The sequence below is a fragment of the Cricetulus griseus genome, chromosome 6, assembly GCF_003668045.3.
Source record: "Cricetulus griseus strain 17A/GY chromosome 6, alternate assembly CriGri-PICRH-1.0, whole genome shotgun sequence".
Classification (NCBI taxonomy): domain Eukaryota; kingdom Metazoa; phylum Chordata; class Mammalia; order Rodentia; family Cricetidae; genus Cricetulus; species Cricetulus griseus.
In genome coordinates this window covers 25,079,020-25,105,773 of record NC_048599.1, presented here as the reverse complement: position 1 = coordinate 25,105,773, position 26,754 = coordinate 25,079,020, and the positions used below count along the sequence as shown (strand labels likewise).

The 26,754-nt window shown below is 51.2% G+C and overlaps 4 protein-coding genes across 10 annotated transcripts in view; 3 read left to right on the top strand and 1 right to left on the bottom strand.

Moving 5' to 3' along the window:
• Positions 1-14,529, top strand: part of Cbfa2t2 (CBFA2/RUNX1 partner transcriptional co-repressor 2) — a 109,760-nt gene extending 95,231 nt beyond the window's left edge. For 4 of the 7 annotated variants that reach the window (XM_027421436.2, XM_027421434.2, XM_027421432.1 and 1 more), the window contains one exon: positions 3-4,564. In XM_027421436.2, the coding sequence (XP_027277237.1) occupies positions 3-299 (297 nt within the window). In that variant the 3' untranslated portion in view covers positions 300-4,564. Of the gene's footprint in view, positions 1-2; positions 4,565-13,952; positions 14,121-14,339 lie in introns of those variants that run through there. The other 3 variants (XR_004770557.1, XR_004770556.1, XM_035446762.1) reach the window with 3 other exon arrangements.
• Necab3 (N-terminal EF-hand calcium binding protein 3) lies at positions 11,427-26,352 on the bottom strand. The gene is made up of 13 exons (XM_027421430.2): positions 25,853-26,352; positions 24,155-24,179; positions 23,078-23,186; positions 22,412-22,437; positions 22,146-22,243; positions 14,466-14,602; positions 14,095-14,213; positions 13,866-13,945; positions 13,711-13,764; positions 13,247-13,359; positions 13,019-13,096; positions 12,219-12,310; positions 11,427-12,129 (listed from the first exon to the last, which is right to left on the bottom strand). Exons 1-13 carry the CDS (start codon positions 25,952-25,954, stop codon positions 12,101-12,103), a joined length of 1,062 nt encoding a protein of 353 aa, XP_027277231.1. The 5' UTR covers positions 25,955-26,352; the 3' UTR covers positions 11,427-12,100.
• Actl10 (actin like 10) lies at positions 16,554-19,423 on the top strand. Its single transcript, XM_027421431.2, has 3 exons — positions 16,554-16,568; positions 16,779-17,587; positions 19,288-19,423. The coding sequence occupies exon 2, from the start codon at positions 16,962-16,964 to the stop codon at positions 17,469-17,471; it is 510 nt and encodes a 169-aa protein (XP_027277232.2). The 5' UTR covers positions 16,554-16,568; positions 16,779-16,961; the 3' UTR covers positions 17,472-17,587; positions 19,288-19,423.
• On the top strand, positions 19,297-20,791 carry LOC118237738 (actin-like protein 10). Its single transcript, XM_035446764.1, has one exon. The coding sequence runs from the start codon at positions 19,661-19,663 to the stop codon at positions 20,684-20,686; it is 1,026 nt and encodes a 341-aa protein (XP_035302655.1). The 5' UTR covers positions 19,297-19,660; the 3' UTR covers positions 20,687-20,791.
• Positions 26,353-26,754: the final 402 nt, after the last annotated feature.

Sequence of the window (26,754 nt, the reverse complement as noted above, 5' to 3'; positions counted from 1 at the left end):
AGAACTGCTGGAACTGTGGCCGAAAAGCCAGCGAGACGTGCAGTGGCTGCAATATTGCTCGCTACTGTGGTTCCTTCTGCCAGCACAAGGACTGGGAACGGCACCACCGCCTCTGTGGCCAGAGTCTGCATGGCCACAGTCCCCACAGCCAGAGCCGGCCACTGCTCCCTGGAGGGCGGGGCTCAGCCAGGTCTGCTGACTGCAGTGTGCCCAGCCCAGCCCTGGACAAGACCTCAGCCACCACCTCACGTTCCTCAACACCTGCCTCTGTGACAGCCATCGATGCCAATGGACTCTGAGCCACAGACTCCACCAGCCCTGATGACCACTCCACATGGCAGAATGCTTGCACCAGGGAGCTGGCAATTGAAACAAGTAGCTGTTGAGTCATCAGCAAGAAATGAATTGGCAGGAAGCATCCAAGAAGCATTCCACAGCTTCTCTAGGATTTGCCACATGTCCTTGGGAGAACTGGTGTGTCATTCTCTGCACACGGAAAGTAGCTTGAGCCTCCTCCATGATGTTCCTGATGTTTCTCTTCCAGCTAAAACTGGCATAACCTGCCTCTTCTCAGCGTAGACCACCAGGCTCCCTCCAACTCCTTGCATCAGCAGATTGTCAGTAGTGTCCACCAGGCACCTGTGCCCCATACCATCCATAGTAGAGGCATGAAGGCTGGAAGCAGGCTAAGGGAGACCTTTCCTCCCTCTGCCTCCAAACAGTTTCTTGAGCTGCATCTTCACCCTCAGATGGCACTGATCAGTTTAACAGACTCAAGTAGCCAAAAAGCAGTACTCAGGACTCCTTCCTGAGCCACTCAAACATGCCAGAAAGAAGCCACCACTTCAGTAAAGTCTCTAGTAATGGTAAAAATTAAAGCAGTCTTTCCCAAGCATCATAGATCATTTTGGACAAGATTTTCCAACCTGGCCAGCTCCATTAGCTTGGAACCCACCTCCCAGCTCCAGTGTTTCACTTGATTTTGCTTGTGCAAAAATAATCTCCATCGCATGGATTGGTCTGAGAGAGGATGAAACCATTGTGTTAGTCTTTTCTCTGAGCATGCTGGCCAAACTGAAATATTGAGTGCATCACCTCTTGGAAATGCAAAACCCTTTGCTGTTGCTTGACTGTTTAAACAGTCATCTTGTTCTTTGTGTCCTTCTGTCTCTCACTGTGCATGTCTGGATCACTGGGGGTGTCTCTGGCCCATAGGTTCTGTTTGGCACCTGTCAAGCTACAGTTTGAACAGTGCTCCTGATGCTGGTAGATTATTCATACCTGGTTTTATGGCATTACACCACTTCATGGGTTTTATCAGGTGAACATTCTCAGCCTCCTTTTTCTATGTTATGTGTTTAATAGCATCCCTCACAGCTCAGAAAGGATTTGTGAAGTGTGGGAACCGTTTTGAAAAGCCTGACCAGTTTTTCTTCCCATCTTCAGGGGTTTTTCCAATTACCTGATTCTCCAAATAGAATATCATCTGTACCTATTTAACAGGCTAAGTACTGCCTCTGACACCTTTTCTACTGCTGTTTGAGGTTTGTTAGGAGTCCCAGGACCTTTCCCCTCCCACTCAGTATCCTCCTGCCCTGAGCAGTCAATTAGAATGAGTCATCAACTTTGATCTGTTGGCTTTTGGAAACTGTGGTCACCTTCTGTACAATGACCACATCTGAATATTATTAGCCCTTGCCCCATAAAAGCATGGATGTCATTGTCCTTGCATATAGTTACAGCTGATTTTAAGATTTTTGAAACCCTACTTTTTTGAACGAGAATTTTCAGCTTCAGAAACTTAGACTTTTAAAATAATTTTTCAGCATACAATACCCAAGACCTACTAGTTGTCAGACAATCTGGTACAGCCTGGCATCACTGGCCACATCCCCTTCAGCCTGCTGTTGAGTATCCTAGCCACTAGGGACAACTTTGCTTTACTAGGTAGAGTCAGTACCAGACACAAGGCTGTGTCATGAGAAGATCACAGGCTTCTGGGAATCTGAGAATGTCTCCCGGTGTAACCTGGGTTCGTTATTTCATTAGTAAATTGGATGAACATCTGAGTGTTAAAATCTTGGAGCCACAGGACTACTCCAGGTAGTTAGAATATAGAGCTAGAACTAGAACACTACTTCTTACCAGGTTGGAGATCAGTTCCTACAGCAAAGGTTTGGGTTAAGGGCCTGGCCTACTTTTGTGGGCTACATGGTTGCCCTGACAGATTCTGAGTTTCTGTTTTTGTTTGTTTTTTGTTTTCTGAGACAGGGTTTCTCTGTGTGGCTTTGGAGCCTATCCTGGCACTTGCTCTGTAGACCAGTCTGGCCTCAAACTCACAGAGATCCTCCTGCCTCTGCCTCTCAAGTGCTGGGATTAAAGGCGTGTGTCACCAACGCCCGGCCTAGATTCTGAGTTTCTATAGTCCTGTTTGGGAACTGTTTGGCTTCTGTCCCTTCACAGATTTGTCTATAGACCTGGACAGGGCTGCAGACTAGAGAGTTCAGTTTTCAGACTGTCACTGTCTTGATGCTGGTCAGCATCGCTCTTAAGTGGCATCTGCTGAGGACTGACTTTTCACACTCCAGGAGCTCCCTTCCGCAGTTCTCTAACTTCCCCCAGTCAGGAGAAGCAGCAGCATCTAGGGTAGCAGCTGGAGTGAGTCCCGGCTTCCCACTTGATTTCTAGTCTGCCAATACGATCCAATACTTGACTGGAAGTGAACATAAAGCTTCCACTCATCCACTCTAAGAAAAGAAGAAACAGCTGAGTCAGGCTGCTCAGAGGTCTGGACTCCCAGCAGTAACTATTTGGGGAACAAAAAGATGAGGGCTTTATCATCCCCTACCAGGTGAAAGATAAAATTGCAGAAGCCAGACAACACCAAAAGTAGTGCAACTGGAGTTATGCAACCATCCCTCACTCCAGCAAACGGTGAAGACTTGGTAGGTAGGACGCTGTGGAAGTTAAAGGAGATGTGGCTTATTTGGTAGTGTGGCTAGCATGCAGAAGCCCTGGATTGGATTCCCAGTATGACATAAACCAGCTTATCTATCATCTCAGCACTTGGGAGATGGAAAGCAGGAGGACGAGAAGTTTAAGGTCATCCTTAAATACATAGCAATTCTGAGGCCAACCTGAGTTACATAAAACCTATCTCAACAAAAAGAATCACATTGAAGAAGGGTCCCTTGTAGCTCCATCAGATTGGCTCATGCCAGCAGGTGGCGGTGAGGGCATAAACTGAGTGGCTTTTTCCTGAGTCACTAAATCACGTGTGGAAACATCTGCCTGCCCGCTCAGGTCTGCTCAAGACATTGGCAGTTACCTTCAGCAGTGTGGATTCTTTTACCCATTTGGTCCCCAGGAGGTGCTTCACTTCTTGATGTCAACTCTAGCATCTTTAGCTTCCAGAGGGGATATCTACATTTTAGTTTGTATAGCCCTGTCCCAAAAGATGGAAGTGACCCATACCTGCTTATAGAGGGTGAAGACATTTTTCTGAGTGGCTCTGGAAGCTATCTCAGCAAGTATGTGAGGACTCAACAGAACTGCAAGTGTGTATTAGTGGAGCATAAGGAATGAGCAGATGGCCATCGTCCTGGAAACTGCAGACGGGATTGTGGGTTGAAAAAACCATTACAAATAGGACACATCTTGGAGGCTTTCTTCAGAACTGGACTAGAACCAAGGTTTCCAGGCTCCTGGCTCAGAAGACCAAGCCAGCGTGCTTTGATGAATGTTAGCTGTTTGCAGAGAACTGGGTGGTGGCATGTTTGAACCAAATGTGAGAAAAGCCAGAAGAAACTGAGCTGGCTAGTGTGGGCCAGGTGGCCAGCTGTGGAAGATCCTTGACCTGGCAGCTGCTTAGCAGAGCCTGCCCACTCAAGTATATTCCTTGTAAAGCCAAAATGCTGAACTACCTGCTTCTGCCTCATGTGTTGACACCCCTTTCCAAAGATGATGGAGTAAGTGTGAGCCAGGAAGAAGTTGAGATGGTGGGCAATGATTTGACCCTCAATCTCTCCTTCCACAGCCCAAGAGGTAGGTGGTGCTTCCCACTCAGACCCCATCTTGTCAGGCCTCCAGCTGCCCAGTGTACACTGTCAATGCTTATACCAAATAGGGCATGTGCAGCTGGTGTCTGTCAGGGACAGCCCAGTCCCTGCCTTGTAGTTGCCAGGGAGAAGCTGCAACAATTGTTCCAGTGAATGGTTGAAAGGGCTGTTTGATACAAGGCCTTCATTCCACTCCTGTGGCTTTCCAAGTTCCTGATGAGGCTGCAAAGGCTCCATCCCTACAGAAAACCAATAATGTAAATAGAAAGCCAAGCTTCCAAGCATGGTTTGCAGAGGTTGGTGATGAATGTGAAGCCACCCACAGGATACATTTGAATCTGGTTTTTCTGTGCTTTGTCATTTGACTCAATAGGAACTTTTGTTACTTAACTCTGTGCATAACTTATTTAATGTACTGTATAAATGAACCAAAACTGTTAAATACGTATTTAGTTTGTTCTACTTAAAGTAGTTAATAAAGATGATATATTCCTTTTCTGACTCAAGCTGGACTAGGTCTGGGCAAGATAGTATAGTGGTGGCAATGTGTGTGCCAGGTGGCCTGTGGCGGGCTTTAGTGTCATCGTGCACCACACATGGTGCATCCTCCTCCATCCCCAGGACTTTGGTGAAGGGGCAGCGGAGCTGTGGCCAAAAGAGCATGAGATTGGCCAAATCAGGAAGGAGGTGGGCTGCTGAGGAGAAAGATTCTAGCACAGAAGTCTCTAAGAGCTTGCAATTAGACCCTTCCATGAAGCCAGTTGCAGCCATCTTCTCTATCCCAGGAAGGTCTAAGTGACCATGCTGGTTGCAGTAGATTGCCACCAAGAGTGTACAGACATCCTTGGTTCTTCTCCATTGAGTAATTTTACTAAGAACATTCAGCCACGGAATGTCCTTAGGCTAATCTTTTCCTAGCAACATTTGTTATTTTCTTACAAAGTTTCAACATTAACATACTAGAGTGTGTGAAAATTTTGTCTTTTCTGTGCTAGCATTAATTCTTAATTTCACTGATGCTGTCATTTGAGGCTGTACTTTACCTCAAAGTCTCATTCAGCTTCACTGTTTGGTGTCTGGTGCCCTCTGGAGGACAAAATGGTGCCTGCTACTTCTGCTTCCATCTGAGCTAATTCCTACCTAGGGTGCTCCTCTGACTGCTTTTGTCTTTTTCTGGACTTTGGCCTTTTCTGAGTCTGTCTCTCTTTCTCCCCCCCCCCACCCCATCTTCCAAGATAGGGTCTCTCTGTAACAGCCCCAGCTCTCATGGAAATTGCTTTGCAGACCAGGCTAGCCTCGAAACTCAGAGATATAACTGGCATTTCTGAGACTCTCTCTATCCTATGAGTTCAGATGATGATGTTTTGGGTACATCAGAAGTTTCAGGAGAATTCAGGATTCAGCATTTTTCTTGTGCTAGACTCTACCTTGCTTTGACATCCCTTAGACCTCAAGGCTTAGTAGGCCTTGGCACACTGTGGAACTGAGTAAAACCTGTCATCACTGTCCCTGCTTCTTAGCTAGGATACTGCTGTCAAGGGATGCCCATTTTCAGTGCTTCCCACACTTGACAGCAAGTAGCAGTTGGTACCAGGGCAAAGCATGCAACTGCCTGTGTGTCTCTCCTGTAACTTGGGGTGCTAGCATTGCCTACTCACTGGGTTGTGAGGGTGAAATGTGATCGCAAGAGAGCCAAGAAGAGCATGTGGATATTGTTTCTTAAATCAATGATAAGCAAGCTGCAATTCATAGAGCCACGGCAGTTAGGTTTACAGCAAGGGATGGGATGGGGGGCAGATAGATCTTATTGGGAAAGGGAGGTTAGAATAGTTATGGATGGATTGGTGGGGGGTGTGGAACAGAAGGATCAAGGGGAGAAGGATGAGGGAGGGAATACTAGGAGAGAGGCAGCTAAAATTAAGAGCCATTTGAGGGGTAGTATGAACCTAAATATAGTAGGAGCTTCCAAGTACATATATGAAAGTGATCTAAATGAAATATCACTAAATAATGGAGACAGAACCTGAACTGGCTATCTCATCACCAAATGAAACTTATGGTACTGGAATTGAGTTGCATCTAATTGAGCTGTTGGCCAAAGGAGTCCCATGGGAATCCCCAAACAACTCAGGCTGTTGCGGAGACTACAGCACCTATGCCAATCATTGGACAGGGAGAAGTTGAGCTGATGGCTACGTAAGAGCCTTCACCCCTACTGGCAGTGCTAGCATCTTTGGTACAGGAACCTTCCTGTACTCGGCATGCTAACAAACGAAACAAACAACTCAGCTAACAACCCTTTGATCTACAGTGGTGTGTTAAGGAACCACCTAATACCTGACTTGACTTAAGGTCCACTCCACAAGATGAAACCCATACCCAGCACTGCTTGGGTGACCAAGAATCTGAGATTAGCTAACACAGGGACCTGGGGTAAAACCAAATAAAGTCACAACAAAATGATTCCTAATGACCCTCTCTACCTCAGACACTTTGTAACACTCAGCCCTAAACAGGATGTGTCCCCTCAGGGCTCAGGGAATCCCATGAAGAGGAGGCCAAAAGAGTGCAAAGGCCAGAGAGGATGGAGGACACCAAGAAATCAAGGCTTTCTATGTCAACATGATCAAAGCTCATATGAACTCAGAGATTGAAGCAGTATGCACGGGTCTGCACCAGGTCCTCTGCGGATCTATTGCAGCTTCCAGTTTAGAGTTTTTGTGATTCCTGAGTATGTGAATGAGCAGGTCTCTTGATTTTCTTGGGCTCTTTTTCTTATGTTTGTTTTGTCCAACTCAAATGTATTAGTTTTGTTTTACCTTATTATCCCTTAGAACCTTGAACCCTTGTTTGTTTGTTTGGTTTTTGAGACAGGGTTTCTCTGTGTAACAGTCCTGACTGTCCTGGAACTCACTCTGTAGACCAGGTTGACCTCTGCCTCTGTCTTTCAAGTGTTGGGATTAAAGACATGTGCCACCACTCCCTGGCTCCCTTTTTGTTTTCTTACAAGAAGCAGAAAGGGAGTGGATCAGGTGGGAGGGAGGTGGGCAGGAACTGGGAGGAGCAGAGGAGGGGAAACGGTATGTTAGGGGGGTCTACTTTCAATAAAGTGGGGGGCACAGGGGTTGGAAGGGAGCCAAACAGTTATGGTGGCACATGGCTGGAATCCCAGCACTTAGAAATGACCACAGGAAAATTGAGAGTTCGAGTTTATAGTGAGTTTGAAGCCAACCTGAGCTACATGAGATCCTGCCTCAAACCAGGGACTGGAGAGATGCTCTTCCAAAGGACCTGGGTTCAATTCCACAGCTCACAACTGTCTTTAACTACAGTCCTAGGGATCCAGTGCCCTCTTCTGAACTCTACAGACACCAGGCATGTGGTGCACAGACATACATCCAGACCAAAAAAAAAAAAAAAAAAAAAAAAAAAAACAAAGAACTTCTAACATTTTTTAAGGGGTGGAGATGGCTCATTGGTTGAGAGTACTACTCTTGCAAGGGACCCAAGTTCAGTTCCCAGCACTCAACTCACAACAAACTCCCTGAGAACCGAAGATTCTGACTTCCAAGGGCACCTACACACACACACACACACACACACACACACACACACACACACACACACACACACACACACACACACACGATTTTTTTGTTGTTGTTGTTTTGTGTTTTTAATCTTTGGGGCTAGAGAGCTGGTTAAGAGCACTTACTGTACCAGAGGACCTGAGTGGAGTTCCCTGCACCCAGGTCAGGAGGCTCAAAATCTTTATGGGCTTTTAAGCCGGCCATGGTGGTTATGAGGCAGAGGCAGGATTGCCACAAGTTTGAGTTCAGTGTGCTCTACATAGTAGATCCCAGGTCAGTCCGTCTCCATAGTGAGAGTCCATCTCTACCCCTGTCACTACCAAGAAAAGTGTAATGGCGGTGTTCACCCTAGCTTTGGCCAGACAGCTCCTGTTAGCATGGCTGTCACACTTTCTCCCAGCCAGTCTGATCCCTCGGTGGCTCACCTATCCTTGTCCTCTACATGGAAGCTGTAGGATTTATTCAAGTAATATCTACTTCAAGAATGACTTTCCTGGTTCCTGGGAAGCAAAAGCAAGTGGATTTCTGTGAGTTTCTGGCTAGCCAGGGCTACCCCTGCTAAGAATGACTTCTTGACAACCCTACTTTACAGTCCCCTCATTATATCTTCTCAAAGGCTGCATCAACAGGAGCTAAGGTGCTGTGAGCAATGGGCACTGTCCGGATTGCTGCATCTGGCCTGATCCTAAGCCAAGCCCCAGTCACAGATGTAGGCAGTTGAGGATGGTGGAGTTGCTCCTAGGTAAGGAGCCAGAACACTGGCTTCAGGATTCACTCAGCCCACCACGGCCTGGTTGCTAACATTTCATTATCCCTAGTGCCTATCACAGAGTATGTCTCCAGTAACAGTTGGGAGGTGATGCTGAGTCCGTGGCTTTGGCTTGCTGCTGAAAGGCTGAGGCAGTGTTTGTCTAGAGTAGGCATCAGTGCGAGGCCAGGGAGGGGTGACTAAGGCAAGGGATGGCCCCTCAGCCTGCATGTGATTTAGGGAAAGGGGAGTGCATGAATTGGGAGTGGGAAAGATCTCAAATGTCAGAAAAGAAATGTCATCAACAGCGAAGAAAATAGGAGCCATTGAAGGGTCTTGGCTAAAAGGGATGCGGTGACCATAAGAATGAGCATTTTGAGGGCCCCATTCCAGTACAGAGTGCAGCCTGATGAAGCTGCTGTGTCACTGTCTGAGCTGTGTGTTGTGGTGAAGATACAAGACAGAGAAGAGGTGGGCTGTGGGAGTACACATCATTAAAGGCCTCACTACCCCAGCCTCAGATTCCTATTGCTAAGACTCCAGATTCATAGCGACACCTTTTGGACCTTGTTACTCCAAGACAGCAGTGCAGCTGCCTGGGTCCTGGCCTCCTCCAGTACTCTCTGTTCACTCTCTCCCTTTTGCGGCTTTTCTGCCCCACCACTTCCCCATCCACTAAGATCCCCTGCTTATACTTGAAAGACTCAAACCAAGTCCCTGTCTCCTAGAGGACTCCCAGCAGGATAGATACTCCCTCCACCTGCAGTGTCCTCTCTAGCAGTTCTGAGCCTTCAGCAAGGGAGCAAGGATACTCTAAAATAGAGTTAGTTGCACCTGGTAGCAAAGGCCTCTAATACCAGCATCTCAGGAGGTTGAGGCAGGGGAATCAAAAGTTCAAGGCCTGCATTGAAAACTTACTGAGATCCTGTCACCTAACTGAAAGTTAAAACCGAAGTCGGACATGGCAGTGCACAGTGAGGCAGAAGGATCACCCAAGTGTCACACTGTCTGCAGACTAAGGTAAAACATGAAGAGGCTGAGGCTGTAGCTCTGTAGAACAGCGCTTGTGTAACATGTGAGGTCCTGGATTCAATCACCAGTGCTTCTGAAGAATACAAATAATGACCCCAACACTTGAAAGGCAGAGGCAGGCAGATCTCTTGAGTTCAAGCTACATAGTGAAGACCCTTTCTAAAAACAAAAGCCTCAAGGCCAGGTCTAAGTGTAGGCCTATGTCCCAGCACTTAGGAAGCTGAGGCAGTAAGAGCTTAGCAAATTCAAGGCTTATCTGAAGACCTTGTGTCTCTCAGAAGTGAACTCAGAGTGTGAATAGTCAGATTCTGAATGTTCCCCTTCTGAGGAGACTGCCCTGGAACTCGCTCTGTAGACCAGACTGGCCTCGAACTCAGAGATCCACCTGCCTCTGCCTCCTGAGTGTTGGTATTAAAGATGTGTGCCACCACTGCCTGGCGGTTTGAAGCATCTTAAGATAATGGGGCCAGGTGTGGTGGCAAGAAAAGCACAACTTCCAAGCTAGCCTGGGCTACTTACAAAGTAAAATCTTGTCTCAAAAACAAAGCAAGGGGCTGGTGAGATAGCTGTCAGTAAAGTTTTTAAGAAGACCTGAGGTCAGTCCCCAGACTCTTATTTTTAAAAAGCCAGGTGAGGTTGAGCCCTCATTACTGGGGAAGTAGAGACAGATGGATCCCTGGGGCTTATTGGCCAACCAGCAAAACCTCAGCATGATTTGGTTCATTGAGACATTGTCTTTAAAAAAAAAAAAAAGTACCACCACCTGAGGAACCACACGTGAGGTTGTCCTCTGGCCAGTATACATACATACTACACAGATACACAGACAGTGATGTGTTTTTTTTCCATTTGTTCTTCTGTGGAGCCCAAGGCTTGTCCACTACAAGAATGTCTACTGCAACTCATGCCTGTAGTTTTGAGAGCCTGTTATTACTGTTGGTGGGGATGCTGCCACACAGGACTGACCGCAGGGATCATTCCTCCCAGACTGGTTCCTTCTCTAAGGAGACACTGAAACCACAGTGTGGGCAACAAACTTCTCCAAGGAGCCCCAGGGCCCATAGGGAACAGATACTGGCAGCACATTCTGGAGCCTGCTGGGTTCAGATGCTGGCCCCAAAGCATTCAGGCCTCTTGGTTGAGGCCCCAAAGGAGAACCACAGAAAAGACCCTGCCTGCAGGCCATCTCTGTACTCCTGCCAGCAGAGATGTTTTTCTGGCTATACCCCAGCACCCAGCAAGGATCTGGCAGTCAGGCACACGGGGACATGAATGAAGCAGCTCTCAGACCCTGGCCACCAGCCTTGGCTTCAGATCTACTGCAGCCTCCAGAATGAAGCTCTTTTAAGGGCCCTGCCTCCCCAGCTGCACCCTCTGCCTTCTTCCTTCCCCCTGGTCTCAGTATCCCTCTTGTTTGGCTTCCCTTGGTTGACTGGAGTTGGGTATCCCTGCCGCTCAGAGCTTGGGATCCCCACATGTGAGACAGGTGACATCCATTCCATGCTCATGTGATACCATATGCCTCCTGTAGAGCATCACTTGAGGAGTCCACATTAGTTACTTCTCAGTCTTGTTCTGTAGGAGTCCTCCGCCCTGCAATGGCTGCTAGGAAGGACTCCTGGGTATGCTATTTGGAGACAGTGATGAGGACAGGCTTGCTTGGCAGGTCCTGGCATGAGATAGGTCCACTCAGGAATCCAGCCAAGCAGGCTGTTTGGAACACCTGGAAGGCTCTGTAGGGTGAAGCTGAGCTTGGACCATATCCTTTCCCCTTTCCCTTCCATGCAGGGCTCTGGAAGCAAGATCTGGGGTATAGCCTTGAGCTGAGAATGATGATGAAGCTCCCTCATTCTGTGAGGCAGCTTCAGCGAGGGACCAACTGCAACTTCCTTCCCTGAGTTTCGCATCAATGTGGCCAGGAAAGCCTGGCCTTGCCAAGAGAGAGAAGAGAGACAGACAGACAGACAGACAGACAGACAGATAGACAGAGGCAACACCACAGATGACCACCAACTTTATTGCCTCTGCCCAAATTATTGCTACTCTGCAAGGTCTTCTTACGACTCTCATAGTGCCCTGAGATGCCGATGGGTGGGGTGAGGTCATGCAAATGATATGCAGGTAACATGCAAACCAACCCAGGATCCCCCAGAGGGCTCTGGCACAGCCACTGATGCTAGAAATTCTAGGGCTGACCCAGAAGGGTGATAGACACCCAGGTTTCTACTCTACACCACAGACTATGAGTTGGCCTAGCCTCAGGGGTCAAGGTTCCAGGGTTTGAGAGGGGTCCCTGAGCATCAGCCCTGGTTCTGCCACTGGTTGAGGAAGAACAGAAACCTAACCCCAGAACAGCAAGGAAAAGCAGGACACCCCTAGGCAGCCAGAGAGGGAGGGGATCTGCCTGGGACACAGAGCAAGGCAGAGAATAAAGGGACCAGAATCTGGACTTCCTGAGTCAGTCAGAAGCCCAGGTGCTTGGAAGCTACAAACATTAAAATAAACAAGCAAGCAGCCCCGTCCCTGATCCCTGTGCTGACACCCTCTACCAGCTGACCAGGCTAAGGCCTGGGAACAGGCAGGTTCCTTGGTCTTAGTGTAGAGTTGGCCAATGCAGGAGGCTCTAGAATGATAGGCGGGGCTGGAGAGTCACCAGCTTAAGCAGACCCGACTCAGTTATTATTCACAATCCACCAGGAGGCTGTGGGTGAGAGATTGGGGGGTCAGGAGCTGGGGGGGGCTGCCCCTCATGGGCCCCAGGGCTGTTTGGAGCACAGGGATACAGCGCACCTGGGAAGAACACAGTGGTGAGGGTGTCCGGGACCTGCAGGTGATCAATGAGGGTACGCTGGAAGGCCTTGCTGCAGGGCGACTGCTGGTGCCTGAGAGAGCCACAGAATAGACAGAGGCTGCAGCCATCTGCTCTAAGATCAGTGCTCTGGGTTACCCAAGATTAGTCCTGCTGCCTGGACTCAGGCACCAATCCTTCCTCTACTACTTTTAGCCTCAGTCTTCCTCCTCAATAAAATGGGAACAAGGCACCTACATCACTAGACTGCTGCAAGGAGTAAATGAAGGTACCTAGCACAGGGTCATCCACTTGACGATAGTATATATTCATTGAGTGCCTCCTGTGCACCTGGCATTGTATTGAGTTTTTTGAGTTTGTGTTAGACAGGGCCTTGCTATATAGTCCACACTGGCCTTAAATCATTGATCCTCCTGCCTCTGCCTTACAACTTCTGGGGTTTTAGGTTTGTGCCACCATGGCCAACTTGTGTTATTCTATATGTCTGTTTGTCTGTTTGTTTGTTTGTTTTTGAGACAGGGCTGTGCTGAATTTGCTGTGTAGCCCAATCTGGCCTTGAACTTTTGAGCTCTCTTGCCTCTACCTTTCAGTGTTGATATAACAGGCATGCACTGGATACCTAATTTGCATTCATTCTTTACAAATCATCTCATCTGGGACCCAGATATGTTAGGTCAGTTATCTGAAGTCACACAGCCAGTGGACAGGAGAGTAGGACTTGAACCTGGTCCAGACATTTCCAGAACCCATACTCAGTGTCAGACATTAAACCACCACTCACCTTCTCCAGGAGGCTTCATCCTGCCAAAACTCATAGAGGGTGAAGGTAGCATGGTCTAGCATCTTCTCAGCAGACACACTGAAGAGCCAAAGAGGTAGCCAGGTTGTGACCACCACTGCCTACCTGCCAGTGGTCTTGTGGGAGCTCTGCCCGGAGTACCCAGCCCACCATCCCTCCCTGCTCACCCCTCCCCACCTCAGCCATCCCACTAGCTAGCCAGGGACTCACTGCAGACAATGGCTCTGGGCCCCTGTCAAGTTCATGTAGCAGCACAGGGCACGGTGAAAATCCGGCAGGGCGTCCTTTGCCACCTGTACTTGCCTTTGTGCCACAAGGATGTGCTGGCAAGAGAGCAGCTCGTCACTGGGGTAGGCTAGGCCCAGAGTATAACTTCACCCTTCCTAATATAGTTCAGATCGCCCCCTGTGGGGGGAGGTCCCCACAGCCCACAAGGCCTCCCAGCATCTCTGACTCCATCCTCCAAGCCATTGACCATTTACCCTCTCTGCTTACCACCTCCCACTCTGCCCTCTAGCTTCCATCCCTACTTCAGACCTGACTGTCAGAGAGACAGATCGGAGAACAGAAAACCCAAGAGGGTCACAGAGCAAGAAGCAGAACCCAGCACCTGCCTACCAGGTCTGAATAGACAGCCATTACCCTTCTTCGTGAGTACTCCGTCCCGAGCTCACCGAGTCAGGACCCTTGGCACAGTCCTCTTCATGCAGGGGTTCCAGCCGGGGTGCCTGCAAGGGACAAGAATATAGGCCGAGCCTCTAACATGTATTGGTTTGAGCAAGTGCCACAGAAATCCCCTCTCAGGGGCACTGGCCGCCCAGCTGCTTACCTTGCATTCAAGCTGGTCTATGAGCTCCTGGAGGCGGTTGACCTGCAGCCGCCACTGCAGCTCAGCCTCTGAATTCCACCCTGACAGGGGACCAGGAGGACATCAGCCAGGGGCCCCTGAACCTGGGAGTCCTCTCAGGGTAAACTGGGAACAGTGGCAGAGCAAAGCCTTGAGAGAATAGGAGATTCAACGTGTTCCCTGGACCCTATGCAGCCTGCTACAAGCACACCTGTATCGAAGGATCCAGGAGAGCAGGTTGGTGACCAGCTTATGCTCCTCAGGGCTCTGCGTCCTGCCCGCCTGCTGCCACGGAACCTCCTCTGCACCTCCATATTTTCTTCATCCAACCTAGAAAGTAGAAGTTCATAGGCTCAAGGACTAGGATTCCAGCACAAGACCAAGCTTAGGTGGGGCAAGACAGGTTTCCTGGGTCTCTGAAGCCCAGCCCTCAAACCACCCATCCCTTCTCAACAGCTCATGGCCTCCCTGTCCAAGAATGTAGCCTCCAGAAGGCTGAGTGGATCGTGACACTGAGGAGTTTGGAATGCAAGAATAAAAGGCACTCAGACCCCGGACCAAAGGTCAACATCGCTCACGTACCGCTGACCACGGGCCTGGGCCTCCAGGGTGTCTGATGCCCCCTCCAAGGAGCTCTGCAGGGCTTGTAGCTGATTCACAGTCTCTCGAAGCAGGAACCGTGTGACAAACTGGTCCACCTTGGAGGCCTGTTCATACTCCTGTGGGCAGGGCAGAGAGGTGTGGCTGAAGGAGGAGCTTACCTTGCTGTCTGCCTGTGCCTTGCTTGAGAGAGCAACAGGGAATGTGAAAGGTGTAGAGCATGCAGGCCCTGCACAGGCTGGTCACTCACACTCTAGTTTTGTTTTGAGACAGAGTGTTACCTTGTATTCAGGCTGGCCTTGAATTCATGATCCTCCTGCCTATGCTTCCCCAGTGCCTGCCTTCCGAGGGCCCCCTTCCTGGTCCAGGCTGGGTGTTTTTGTTTTGTTTTGTTTTTCCCCATCCTAGCAGATTTGAAGCTGAGTTATAAGGGTCACAACCCACTGGTACACTGGTTTTCCTGGGTCTCAATTTCTCTTCTTTGTTAAGGCTCATCCTCATCTTTGCCACAGCCAGTGAGGCTCCTGGGCACAGCCAGGCAGGGTAAAGGTGCGGAACTGTATGGCCAATTTTACACTTGGTGCAAAATGATGTGTGGTATGGCCTCTTACCGACCTGTTGGACCCAAACTTAAATCTACATATGCATTTGTTTGTTCTTTCATTATTCCATTCACCAATCTGTGTAACCAACATTTACTGCATGGACTTTGTGAGACATTACATATACAAGACATCCAGGTTACTAAAGAGGCACAAACATACTCCAGCCTACACTACCAGCCTCCCCTTGATTCCTTTAAGGTAAGCAGGGACAGGGAGAATTTTGTTTCATCTGTGGGGGGATGCATTTTTATTTTTTGAGACAGGGTTTCTCTGTAGTTTAGAGCTTGTCTGTAGACCAGACTGACCTCGAACTCACAGAGACCCACCTGCCTCTGCCTCCTGAGTACTGGGATTAAAGGCGTGTGCCACCACCACCCAGAGCAGAGACAGGTTGACTGACTAAGCTTCAGGCCCTGTGCTGACATCTTGGGATACTCTCACTCCTCCAGCTGCTTTTGCCTTGTGCCTCCGTTTTCCCACCGTACCGAGTTGAGGTTCCCCTCGGTTACTTGCTACATAGGGCTAAGCCTAGTGCCTGCAGTCAGAGTTCTCAGTCTAGAAATGCAACCACTGTTGTGGAACATACCATTAGTAATCTGCCCAGCTACACACCTGGACAGTCAGGATGCCCTTAGAAGCCCGCACCCCCACCACACACCCAGACCTAAGATGCTGGAAGTCCTGGGGAGCCATGAAGACCAGGCTCCACAGCAACTTCTATCATAGGCTCTTGTCTGTCACCTGCCTTGGCTCAACCAAGATGGTACCTTCTGAACCAGGCTTGTAACAAATGGGACAGAATAGTGCCTGATTCCTGTCGTGAAGTTTGTGGGTTCTGTTTCCATGACATCTCTTCAGTTACTTCCCTTTGGAGGTATAAGGTAACTGATCAGTTTTCTGCTGTTTGCAAGCAAAAACCCTGGTTGGCAGAACCACCCACCCCGTACCAGCCTCATCCCAAGAATTTCATTTAACCATTATAATTTGTAAGAACTATAGTTGATTCCACTTCATATCTGGGGCCGAGAGCTTAACCAAGGTTAAGCACCTAATCGGTGGCAGGGCAGGATTCAAATTAAAGCCACAGAAATTCCCCTCTACTTACCTTTAAGCACCTTATAGGTGCTTTGTTAAAGCACTAGCCCTGTTTCACAGTTGGGAATTAGAGACCAGAAGAGGTCATAGACGGTGAATAGAGGCCAGATTCTCAGGGGAGGAGCACAGCTTTGGTGTGGTGAGGTCACTTGTGAGCTCACAATGCAGTTCACTTAGTGGGGCGGGGCCAAACGGCACCCCTGGGTAGAGGGCAGGGCCGAGGCAGCATGGGCAGTGGCCTCTAGTGACCAGTCCTACCATGGGAAACAGCAGTTCCCACAAGAGAATCAAAGCACCCAGTCAGGCCAGCAAGGACGGGCCGCCTGACATGGACAAGGCCCGTCACAAGCAGTTCTTCAGCCACCTCAAGCGGAAGAAGCCAAGTGTGAGTATGGGGATGCCCGGGGGAGGCTGGATGCTGGGGTCTCCACCTTTAGAGCCAGAGGCATGAGAGGGGTTAGAGAATCTCTTTAGAGGAGGAGGGTCCCTGAAGCCCACACAGGTGGTATAAGGGACCCAGAAGCAAGGGCTCTTTTTAACCAGGGGGCAGGCTGGGGGCCACAGACATGGAATATCCTTTACCCCCTCTCTCCAGCCCACAGCCTCACAACACATCACTTTCCCCTTCTTTCAATGGCGAGAGGCCCCTGATTCCGCCCGGGTGGGTGAGAATCCCCGCATCAAGGCTGGGAAAGTACGCAGTGGATCGGCCTAGGGTGGACGATGGGTTCCTGTGAGGAGGCAGGGTCCCGCCCGGGGTGTGGGTTGAGCGGCCCTGATGGCACCGTGGGGTTTGGGAGGTTGGGTCCTCCAGATGCGCGGGAGTGGCTTCATGCCCTGCTCGGGCGCGTTCTTTCCCTCACAACGCGCCCACCCCCAGACCAAGATCGTACTGCTTTTCCCGCTGGACAAGCGGCAGCAGCTGGCCGAGGCAGCAGCGGGCCCATATGCGCGGCCTGGGCGGCCAGCTGAGGACGTGCTCGGCGCCCCGACATGCTTCCCAGCGGTGGCGCCCATGCTGCGTGGGGCTGGCGACGGCGTGGACAGGCGCGAAGGCGCGCGCGCGCGGGAGATGAAAAGGATCCTGGTGCTGCTGCTGCAGCTGGACGCGCGGCTGCAGGAGGAAGGGCGTCGAGGGGCAGGCGGGCGGGGTGGCGGGGCCAAGGCCCCGCAGGGCTGGCAGCCGCTGTATGCGCATCTGCTGACCCATCGTGAGGCCTGCGGTGAAAGCGACCCCCGCGAGGAGCAGCCACGCAAGCGGCGCCGCTGCCCTCGTCCGCGGCCCTGAGTGCCTGGTGCGGTCCCCAGCGCTAGGGCTCTGCTCAATAAAGAGCACATAGCAACCTGGTCGTCTGCCACCTTTGTCCCGGCCATCGGATCCAGGTTCAAAGCTGAGGCCCCCGGGTGAGTAGGAATGAAGGGTACTCCACAACCTGGAGCTAGGGCTGCTTTTATCTTATCTTTGTGGCACAAAGGCCAGCTCATGCCAGAACCACAGATTTAAGGTGGTGGGCTTGAGCAATCTATACTTGGCTTGAGGTCTCCAGAGTCCTCAACGTTCAAAAATCCCTCTTAGGCGGAGGGAGGGTCCCAGGCTGCTAACAGATACCATACCAGGAAGAAGAGTCAGCCATGGTGGTGCGGAACCTAAGATTCTGCCTGTGGTAACACACTCAAGAAGAGGGGCTTGAGCCTCTGGTCTCTAACTCGTGCCCGGCAGTGCTCAGTAACTCCCAAATATTCAACTCCCCAAATGTTAAGGTCCCTTAGTCAAAGCACTTTCCTCCTGAGGTACCTACCCAGTTCCATCCTCTACCCCACATGTAGCCAGAAGCTTCTTCCAAAACCCTAATCTGTCTAGAGCAGTTCATTCCCCCTGATCATAGCCCCCACTGCTTCTCCACTACCCCCCAAGCCCAAGGCTAAAATTGGGATGTGCAGTCCCAGCTCCCCAGCCTGTCTTCCCTCAGTACCTCTCAGTGCTTGCTCCCTGCTCTTCCACACTGACATGGCACCAGTGGCCTTCAATGTCAGTCTTACTCCTTGCATCACTCCTGAGAGAAGCAACATGCTCTGGGCAGAAGCCCACTGCTGGCTTTCTTGGATCCCACACACGGCTTCCAGACCTAAAGCTACCGTCTCCAGTTGTAGCCGGCTGAGATAATACCACCACTCAAAAGGATGGGGTAGGAGGATCTTGAGTTCAGTGCAACAGATTGCTTCAGAAAACAAAATATTCTGCCTTTCCTACTGCACACTGATGACCAACTCAAAATGCTTCCCCTGGGGCCAGTGGTAGCAGGATGAAGGTCTCAGCTCACTAGAGCCATAAGCCATGGACTTAAGGATACATTTTGTCACTGTCCACAGGCTTGAATCATGCTGGAAAATGTGTGACCCATGCACAGCATAGGTATTTACTTGAGAGCTAATTGCTGTCACGTGGTTCTCTCAGTAAGTGCACACTTGGCCTACACTGGCTCTATCATCCCCTTCCCCGGGACCATAATTGGGAACTTTAAGAGACCTTCCCAGTTAACCACAGCCCTGTGGTCGAATTCTGTTCCTAAGTCCTATTTCGTCCTTGTGATCCAGAAAATATCCAGTATCCGTGTAATCCTTATTTTAGCCTAAATGCATCTGAGTCTTCTATTTGCAACCAATGTGGTCCTAAAGAGAATAGTCTGTCCGGGAGGTGAGGCTCATTGCTATCTTTTGGAGGAAGAAACACCAGAAAGATAGATTTGGACTTGCTTAGGTTGATACCTAAGCTTCAGAACTGCAGGGGTCAGGCCAGACCCCCTGTGTGGCTGTCGGCTAAGCACAAGAAGTCCTCATTGTAGCTGTAGATGTGTGGTTGAAACGTCTATCTTTAGAACTGATTTAGAAGGGATAGCGCATATGTCTGGAGTACACAGATACTCCAAGAATTTGGGAGAAAGAATTAGCTGGCTGTGCTGGTCTACCAGGCCTCTATTATGGGCTCCCAAATGGCTGTCATCAGCCTGGTGCGGGAGGAGGGGGGTGGAGCACTGCAAGACTGAGGTCATAATGAGCCCAATCTAAGTTCCTTTCTTTTCGAACCATTTCTTCCACCTCCACAGCCAGGTAACTCTCTAGCCAAGCTAGGTGACGTGCCAAGAGACTTCCTAGGAGTCCCGGACTCTGGAACCCTAAGGAGGAATTAAGTACTGACTAACAGGGCCACATCCCCTCTTTGGGGTGGAGCCACAAAAAAGAACCGCTCCCCCTAATAGGCGGGGCCTCGTAGTCAGAGGCGGGGCTGAGAACTGAGAGCTGGTTATCTGCCCAGAAGGCCCACAGGGCTTCGGGGCACACTGAGCCCAGAAGGTGGCGTCGGTGCACAGGACCCGGCATGTCCGCAGGCTGCCGTCATTGGACCACGTTGCGGTGGTGGTAGACCAAGGCTCCGGCTTCACCAAGGCTGGCTTCGCTGGGGAGATCCAGCCGCGCATTATGCTGAAGAGCTCGAGTCTGATGCCAAGTTGGGACCGGCCTGTGCTGCCCGAAGCACCAGGTTGCGAGCTGGCGGGCGGCGTGGCGCGTGCGCACCCCATCAAGCATGGTGTGGTGGTGGACTGGGACGCAATGGAAGGACTGTGGGAACGCCTAATGGTGGGAGGCCTGCAGGTCCACCCAGAGCAGTGGCCTGTGCTAGTGAGCGACTCACCATCAGCACCACCGGAGGGCCGAGAGAAGGCGGCCGAGCTGCTGTTCGAGGCCCTGACAGTGCCCGCGTGCCACATGGCCAGCACGGCTCTGCTGGCACTCTGCTCCACTGGAGCATTCAGTGGGCTGGCTGTGGAGGCCGGCGCGGGCGTGTGCCACGCCACACCCATCTACGCAGGTCACTCGTGGCAGAAGGCCACCTTCCGTCTGAACGTGGCAGGCAGCAGTCTGTCGCGCTACTTTCGAGACCTACTGATGGCAACAAGCCCTGATCTTCAGCCGCAGGCTCTGCCCCGCAAGACCGTTACACATCTCAAGAAGCGCTGCTGCTATGTGTCCCTAGATTTCCAGGGCGATATCTGTAACCCTGCCCGCCACCGGAGGGCCTGTTTTTGCCTGAGCAATGGCTGCTGCGTGCACCTTGGCAGCGAGCGCTTTCGCTGCCCTGAACCTCTCTTCCAGCCAAGTCTCCTAGACCATCCTGAGCCAGGACTGCCCACATTGGCCTTCCAGGCACTGCAGAAGATACCCATAACGCTGCGGGCACGGCTGGCCAATACGGTGGTGCTGGCTGGTGGTTCCACCCTTTTCCCCGGCTTTGTGGAGCGCATGAACCTGGAGCTAGAGGCACTGTGCCAGAGGCTTGGGCACCCGGCCCTAAAGCTCTGCCTGGTGGCTCAACCTGGGCGGGGCACAGCTGTGTGGACTGGAGGTTCCATGATGGCCTCCTTGCAGTCCTTTCAGTGCCGCTGGATGACTCGGGCCATGTACGAGGAGTATGGTCCTTTTCTGGTGCGAAAAGTGTTCGATTGAGTTTTATATTGAAGTAGAATGGGTGCCACCAGGGGTACTGCAGGAACAGAGGCTGCAACTCTGCCCTAGCACCGAGAACCAGATAAACAGATTGAAGTGTTTGGAGCTGGCAGGGTTATATGTGGATGGGCTGCCCTTTTTCCTTTCTGGGCTAACCCTGACCCTCATTTTGCTTTCATTTGAATACCCAAACCACCACCAGTTCAGAGAATGTCAGTCCAGCAGGGCCAGGCTCAAAGAACAACACTTGAAAAAATAACTCTTACACGAGCGAACTAGAAGCCCCGGACGCCTAGGCTGTGTGCTCAGGTGATCCTTGACGTTCTCAATTTTCCCTTTCGTGTAGAAAGTGAGATCAAAGGGCAGTGACTAGCTGTGCAGTGCAAGGCCTTGGGGCCTATCAAGTACCAAAATGTATGATCAGGTAAAGCCTCAGACCTGCTCACCCCACCCCCAGAAGATCCATGGACATGGGGAGAGGGACCTTTTCCCTCTATTTTTGGAGACGGGATCTCAACTATATGCCCAGGCTGGCTTCTGTCTCAAGCTGTCCTGACTCTTCCAAATGCTGGGGTTAAAAGTGTGAACTACCTCTGGGCAGTGTGGTGGTACATGCTTTTAATCCCAGCACTCGGGAAGCGGAGGCAGGCGGATCTCTGTGAGTTCAAGACCAGCCTGGTCTACAGAGTGAGTTCCAGGACGGCCAGGGCTACACAAAGAAACTGTCTCCAAAAAGAAAAACATGTAAGCTACCACATAGTCTTGGCAGAGATGGTTCTTAATACATAAAGGGAGGGTATTTTGTTTTGTTGTGTTTTGTTTTGGTCACTAAGGGTCTGGAGCTCTGACTGTCAACCCTTGTCTATACATGTTGTAATATAGGCCAACAGACATGCAGGCAGACACACACACACACACACACACACACACACACACACACCTGCCTTATCACGTGTCCTGAGGTCAGGCTCTGCCTCATAGGCTCCATGCACCTGTGGACATGCATGACCTCATCTCCTATGTCCTAGCCCATGCCTGCTAGGTCCTGGCTTGACAACCCTCAGCAATTACATCAGGCCAACAAAAACCTACTATGTTGCCTGAATTGTTTTGGGTACTGGGAATATAGCAAAGAACAAAACACTAGATCTCTGCCTCTCCTCTCTCAGCAGGGTCTCACTCTAGCCAGGCTAGCCTGAAACTGGCAGCGAATCTTCCTGCCTCTATCTCCTGAGTATTGAAGATTACAGTGTGAGCCACCATAACCCACTTCATTGTTCATTGTCACCTCTGGCTTATAGATGAGGAAACCGGACCAGGGAGTAAAGGGCAGTCATTAAGTGGGAATATCCGAATCTGAACCCAAGTTCCATTTCAACAGCCAGAGCCATAGTAGGCAAGAGTGCCACAGCACCAAGCCATCTTTTCAGGTTCCCTATAAGCCCTTCCCTGCACTTACCAGCTTTGTAGTGTCCATGGCGGTGAGCACCGCACGGTTCAGTGACTCCAGTGCAGCCAGCACAGGCCGATAGACACCCAGGTGTTTGGAGAAATAGTCTGTGGGCAGAACAGGTGCTCAGGGGCTCCAGCCCACACCGTCTCTCCAGCCTGGAATTCGCCAGCTGCCCCAGCCTTCCTACCCCGTAAGACTAGCCCATAAAGCACCCCTTACCACACCCACCTGCCCAGGGGCTGGGACACAAGGGCCAGCACAGGCCTACTCACCACACAGTTTCTCTGTTTCTAAATTGCTGTGAGGGAAAGAGAAAACATCCTTCAGACTCTTAGAACCTGGGCCTGAAGAACTGAACATAGAAGCCGGTGGCCCCATCCTTTTATTCAGCCTGACATGGTTATCTATTTGGTGGAGGAAGGGGCATAGGCACTTCAAAGGGTCAGCCCAAGCCTTTGAAGCCTTGAATGCTGACAAAGTCTCAGCTGTATACTAAGGGGGAGGGGGAGGAGAGGGGAAGGGCAGCTGTGCATGTTCCTGGCGTGTGTCCCCAAGCAGAGAAGCAGGGAAGGAGTATCCACTTGAATCAGATGTGTATATGTGGGCACGTGGGAAGATGTGTATTCCTGCACCTACATCCACAGGCGGAGGCAGCAGAGCCCAGCTGTCCTCAGACATCCTCTGCATGGGAATGGAAGGGTTGAGCACGGGTGGTGACTCAAGCCTGGTTATTCTGGGGTCCCAGCTGGAAGCAGTGTAGCAACAAGGCTGGAGCTGAAGAAGGTGTAGGTGGGTGGATAAAGTTGGCATTGGGCCCTGGCGTCTTTTCCCCCAACCTTCCTGGCCTCCAGAAAGAGCCATGACAGCAGGGGACACAGTGGGTTGGAACAATCTAGCCAGGCACTGCCACAGCAAGTCACTGCTTCTATTGTACTCACTCGGTGAGATGTCCATCGATGTTGCTGAACAGTTCCCGCAGCTCCGCTGAGCTGAGAACCCCATCAGCAAAGTAATTCTGGAATTCTTCAAATGAGAGCTTACCATCATCTGGGGAGAGACAGGGCGTGGAGTTGGTATCCTTGAGTCCTGGCTGCGTCCTGCCCCCAGATCTAGGCTCCCCAAAGGCCTGATAGCATTCTCAATCACTCAGTGAGATAGCCTAGGGTTCTGACTTTAGTGGTGGCCCTGACTATTTTGGACAAAAGTCCCCAAAAGTGTATGCTGAAGGAAACAGGGCCCACCTTGTACAAGAAATACAAGAGACCAGCCTTGGACACACCAGAGCATGGCTTGGGACTTAGAAGCACAGTCCCTGGCCACATAAAATAGCCTTTCCTCGGGGTCACAGAAGCAGGTGAAGCCTTCTAACAGTTTGACTCTACCATGCAGCAGACTGGGGACATGTCAAAAGAGGCAGAGAACAGAGGTGCAGGATGGTTAAAGATGATGGGATTCAGTCTGGGTGATGAGCAAAGGTGGGGAGAGCCTGAGCCTCTGCCACAGGATGTCTTAAATCAATGGTCCCCACCAGTCTGAAGAGGCCCACAAAAGGACAAGTACTTGGGGACACAAGGAGGCTGAAACACACGAATCCGCAGGCCCAGGGAGAATAGAAGTGGAGGTTGAATGGGTGCCTCACCACCTAGTCCAGGGTCTGCATCCCAGACACACTAATTAAAGGCTTAGACAACTGGTGTACTTCCCTGAGCCTCTATTCCTTGTCCATGAAATGCAATGAGGAATTCCCACCTAGCAAGCTGTTGTAAGGACATCACAAGGTCTTGTACAAGCACCCATCACTGAGCTACGTGCCACTTAACACAAGCCCCCACCCCCAGGCTCGGGTCAACCCCATTTACCTGCACACCATCTGTTCTCTAGGCAGTATCCCTTGCTTGACCTCTCAAAGACATCACTCTAGGCTGTACCTCGAAGTCCCTAGTTCTCTTACCCTGCCTCATCCCCCCCCCCCCAATACACACACTGTGGGACCAAGGGGAAGAAGCCACACTTACCGTTCTTGTCTGCTCTTCGGAAAACCTAAGGGACAAAGGGAAATGAGTGGGTGCTGTGAGTGGAGCCTGAGAGGTAGAAGTCCCCCTCCCAAGCCAGTGAGGCCCCAGCTGGCCAGCCAGGTCCCCTGCATTGACTTCCGACTGCCCTTGCTGGAGGAGTCTCCAGCAAGGAAGTACAGGAAGATTTCACAGCAAGTCCTAACGCTGACTCTCTCCTGCTGCAGGGTGGCTTCACAGTGGGTAGGTGCTCCTGGCCAGCTCTCTGTACCTTCACCTCCCCCAGCCTGAGTTCACTCTGCTGTAACAGCCTTTGGCATGGTCCCAGCTTGAGGAAGCTTGGACAGATGGGCCAAGATCCATCCTGAGGAGCTGTGGAAACCTCATCAGACCGGAACCCCTACTCCTCTGTGTGTTGTCCTATAGTGCACCCCGTTTTCCATCCACCCTCACTGAACAGGAGCTTCCCTTGTGCCTGTTGAAGACTGGCAGGCAGTGGCTAGCCCTCTGTGGGTGCTTTGGTTTTCCCAGTAGTAGTGAGGGAGTAGCCTGAGTTTAACCCTCTCAGGGCTGGGGAAGAGGCCATCTCATTGTAAAGACTGGTCATCTGTGCATACACGTTTGTGTGAGGGGCAAGGAGGATGGCAAGGGTCAGCAGATTTTATTTGTAGAGGCAGGGATGAAGCAGACACAGCAGCTTCCTTAAGTGCTGCCCTCCTAGGAACTAGTCTTCCAAAGCAGCTGAACAAAGAGCATCAGGTTCAAGGTCTGGACAGAACCCCCATAGGCCAGGGTCCTGAATGCTAAACTCTTCCACCCAAGTCCCTCAGGGTCACTGGTCTAAACAATTAAAGTAACCCTAACCCATAGGCTGACTCAGAGAAGGCCTGCTACTAGACTGGGATCACGCAGCAGCTCAGTGTGGCCTGGCTGGGGTAATGGGGAGGGCGGGTGAGACAGAAGAGCTAAGCTTGGAATGAAGGCACTTTCATCCACATCGTTGTGTGCCCCTGATTCCGTCTGTGACCTGGAACATGTCTCCTCTGACCTGAAGGACCATGGTCAAGATGCTGAGTCACTAGGACATTGAGGAAGGGGCATGACAGCCTCCCCCACTGGCAAGTCCCGCTGGAGTATGGGCAGGAGAGTGCCAGGACCAGCTGGGCACATTATTGAAAGGTTTAAAAAAAGGGAGGGGCGGGGGGCTCAGGGCAGTGGCTGAGGCAGGTCAGGATGCTCTATAGCCACACAAGGGGGCTTCAATGCCACCTGCTGCTAATGAGAGGCGTCCTTTACCAACTGTAGAACTCTGCCACCCTTGGATCAGGCCTGAGGCTTCTGGGGCAGGACAGAGCTCCTTCTAGGTCCAAGCTCCCATGTCCCATCAGCCCAGCAGGGGCTGCAATGGAGCAAGCAGGTCGGTGATGGCTGCTGTGACTGAGTGTTGACAGCCCCTAAGCCCCACTGGCCAAATTTGGGGTGGAGGACGGTAACACTATTATTGCAGAGACAAGGAGACACGGAGCGGCACAACGGCACAGACAGTATAAGGAACACAAAGGCAGGGGGATGAGAACAGCAGGGTCACGGATAATCCGGGAGAGGGACTGAAGCAGAACCAACAAATGAGGAGGGAGAGATGGAGACACAGAGGACCGAGACCTGGGGAGCCCTGCGCCCACCCACCGGTGCCCTACTCACATCCTGGAAAAGCGCGTGTCCCGCAGCAGGCGTGGGGTGTCGCGGAGGCTGAGGCGCGGGTGGCCCAAGCAAGCACACAGCGAGCAACCCAGCGCACGCCATGGCTCAGAAGAAGCTCGTAAGGCTGCGGGTTGCAGTTCCCAGGCCGCCTATGCTGGCTGGGGGCGGGGCGCGCGCCCATTGGTCCAAGCGTGGCCCCGCCCCCATCTGGCCTCGGTTTCCCTGCCTGGAAGAGGCTTCCAAAAGGGGTAGGATAAGGAGCCATCCCAGGGGCCACTGGCAATGACAGCCTGCCAGTTCTACAGGACCAGGTGCTCCACAGTCTGGTGTGGACAAAGCTTTAGATGCAGAAGCCATTAACTGGTCAAACTCACAAGCTCTTCACCTCTGGTCATCTGTGGAGGATAATGGGTGCCCCCCCCCCAGATTGTCAAAGGGATTGTAGATGTTCAGCTCAAAGGACTCCCATTGAGGGTTTGTTAACGCATGTCATGACTTTCCAGTCATAACCCCCTTCTCCCAGATCTCAGCCCACCTCTTTCAGGAACCTTGTTTTCTCACTTGCAAGGCAGGGTTAAAGGGAGGAACACATGCTGCAAGTACAGGACACATACAAACACACACAAAAGCATCGGACACAAACACAGTTGACTGTGTGTTGCATCTTTACTAATGCTCAGAAATGTCCGGAAGGTGCACAGCAAGCCAACTCTAACACTCCCTTTTCTGCACTTAGGTAATATGCATGACTTCCTACCAGTCACTGGGTCATTTTCTTCCTCTCAAATGGTTACATCATAGAAAGGAAATTAAATCAGATAGGAAAAGGGAATGAATATTCCCTCTGACCCTAGCCTCACATTGGCATAGAGTCCCAAACCCAGCCCTAACACCATCAAAAT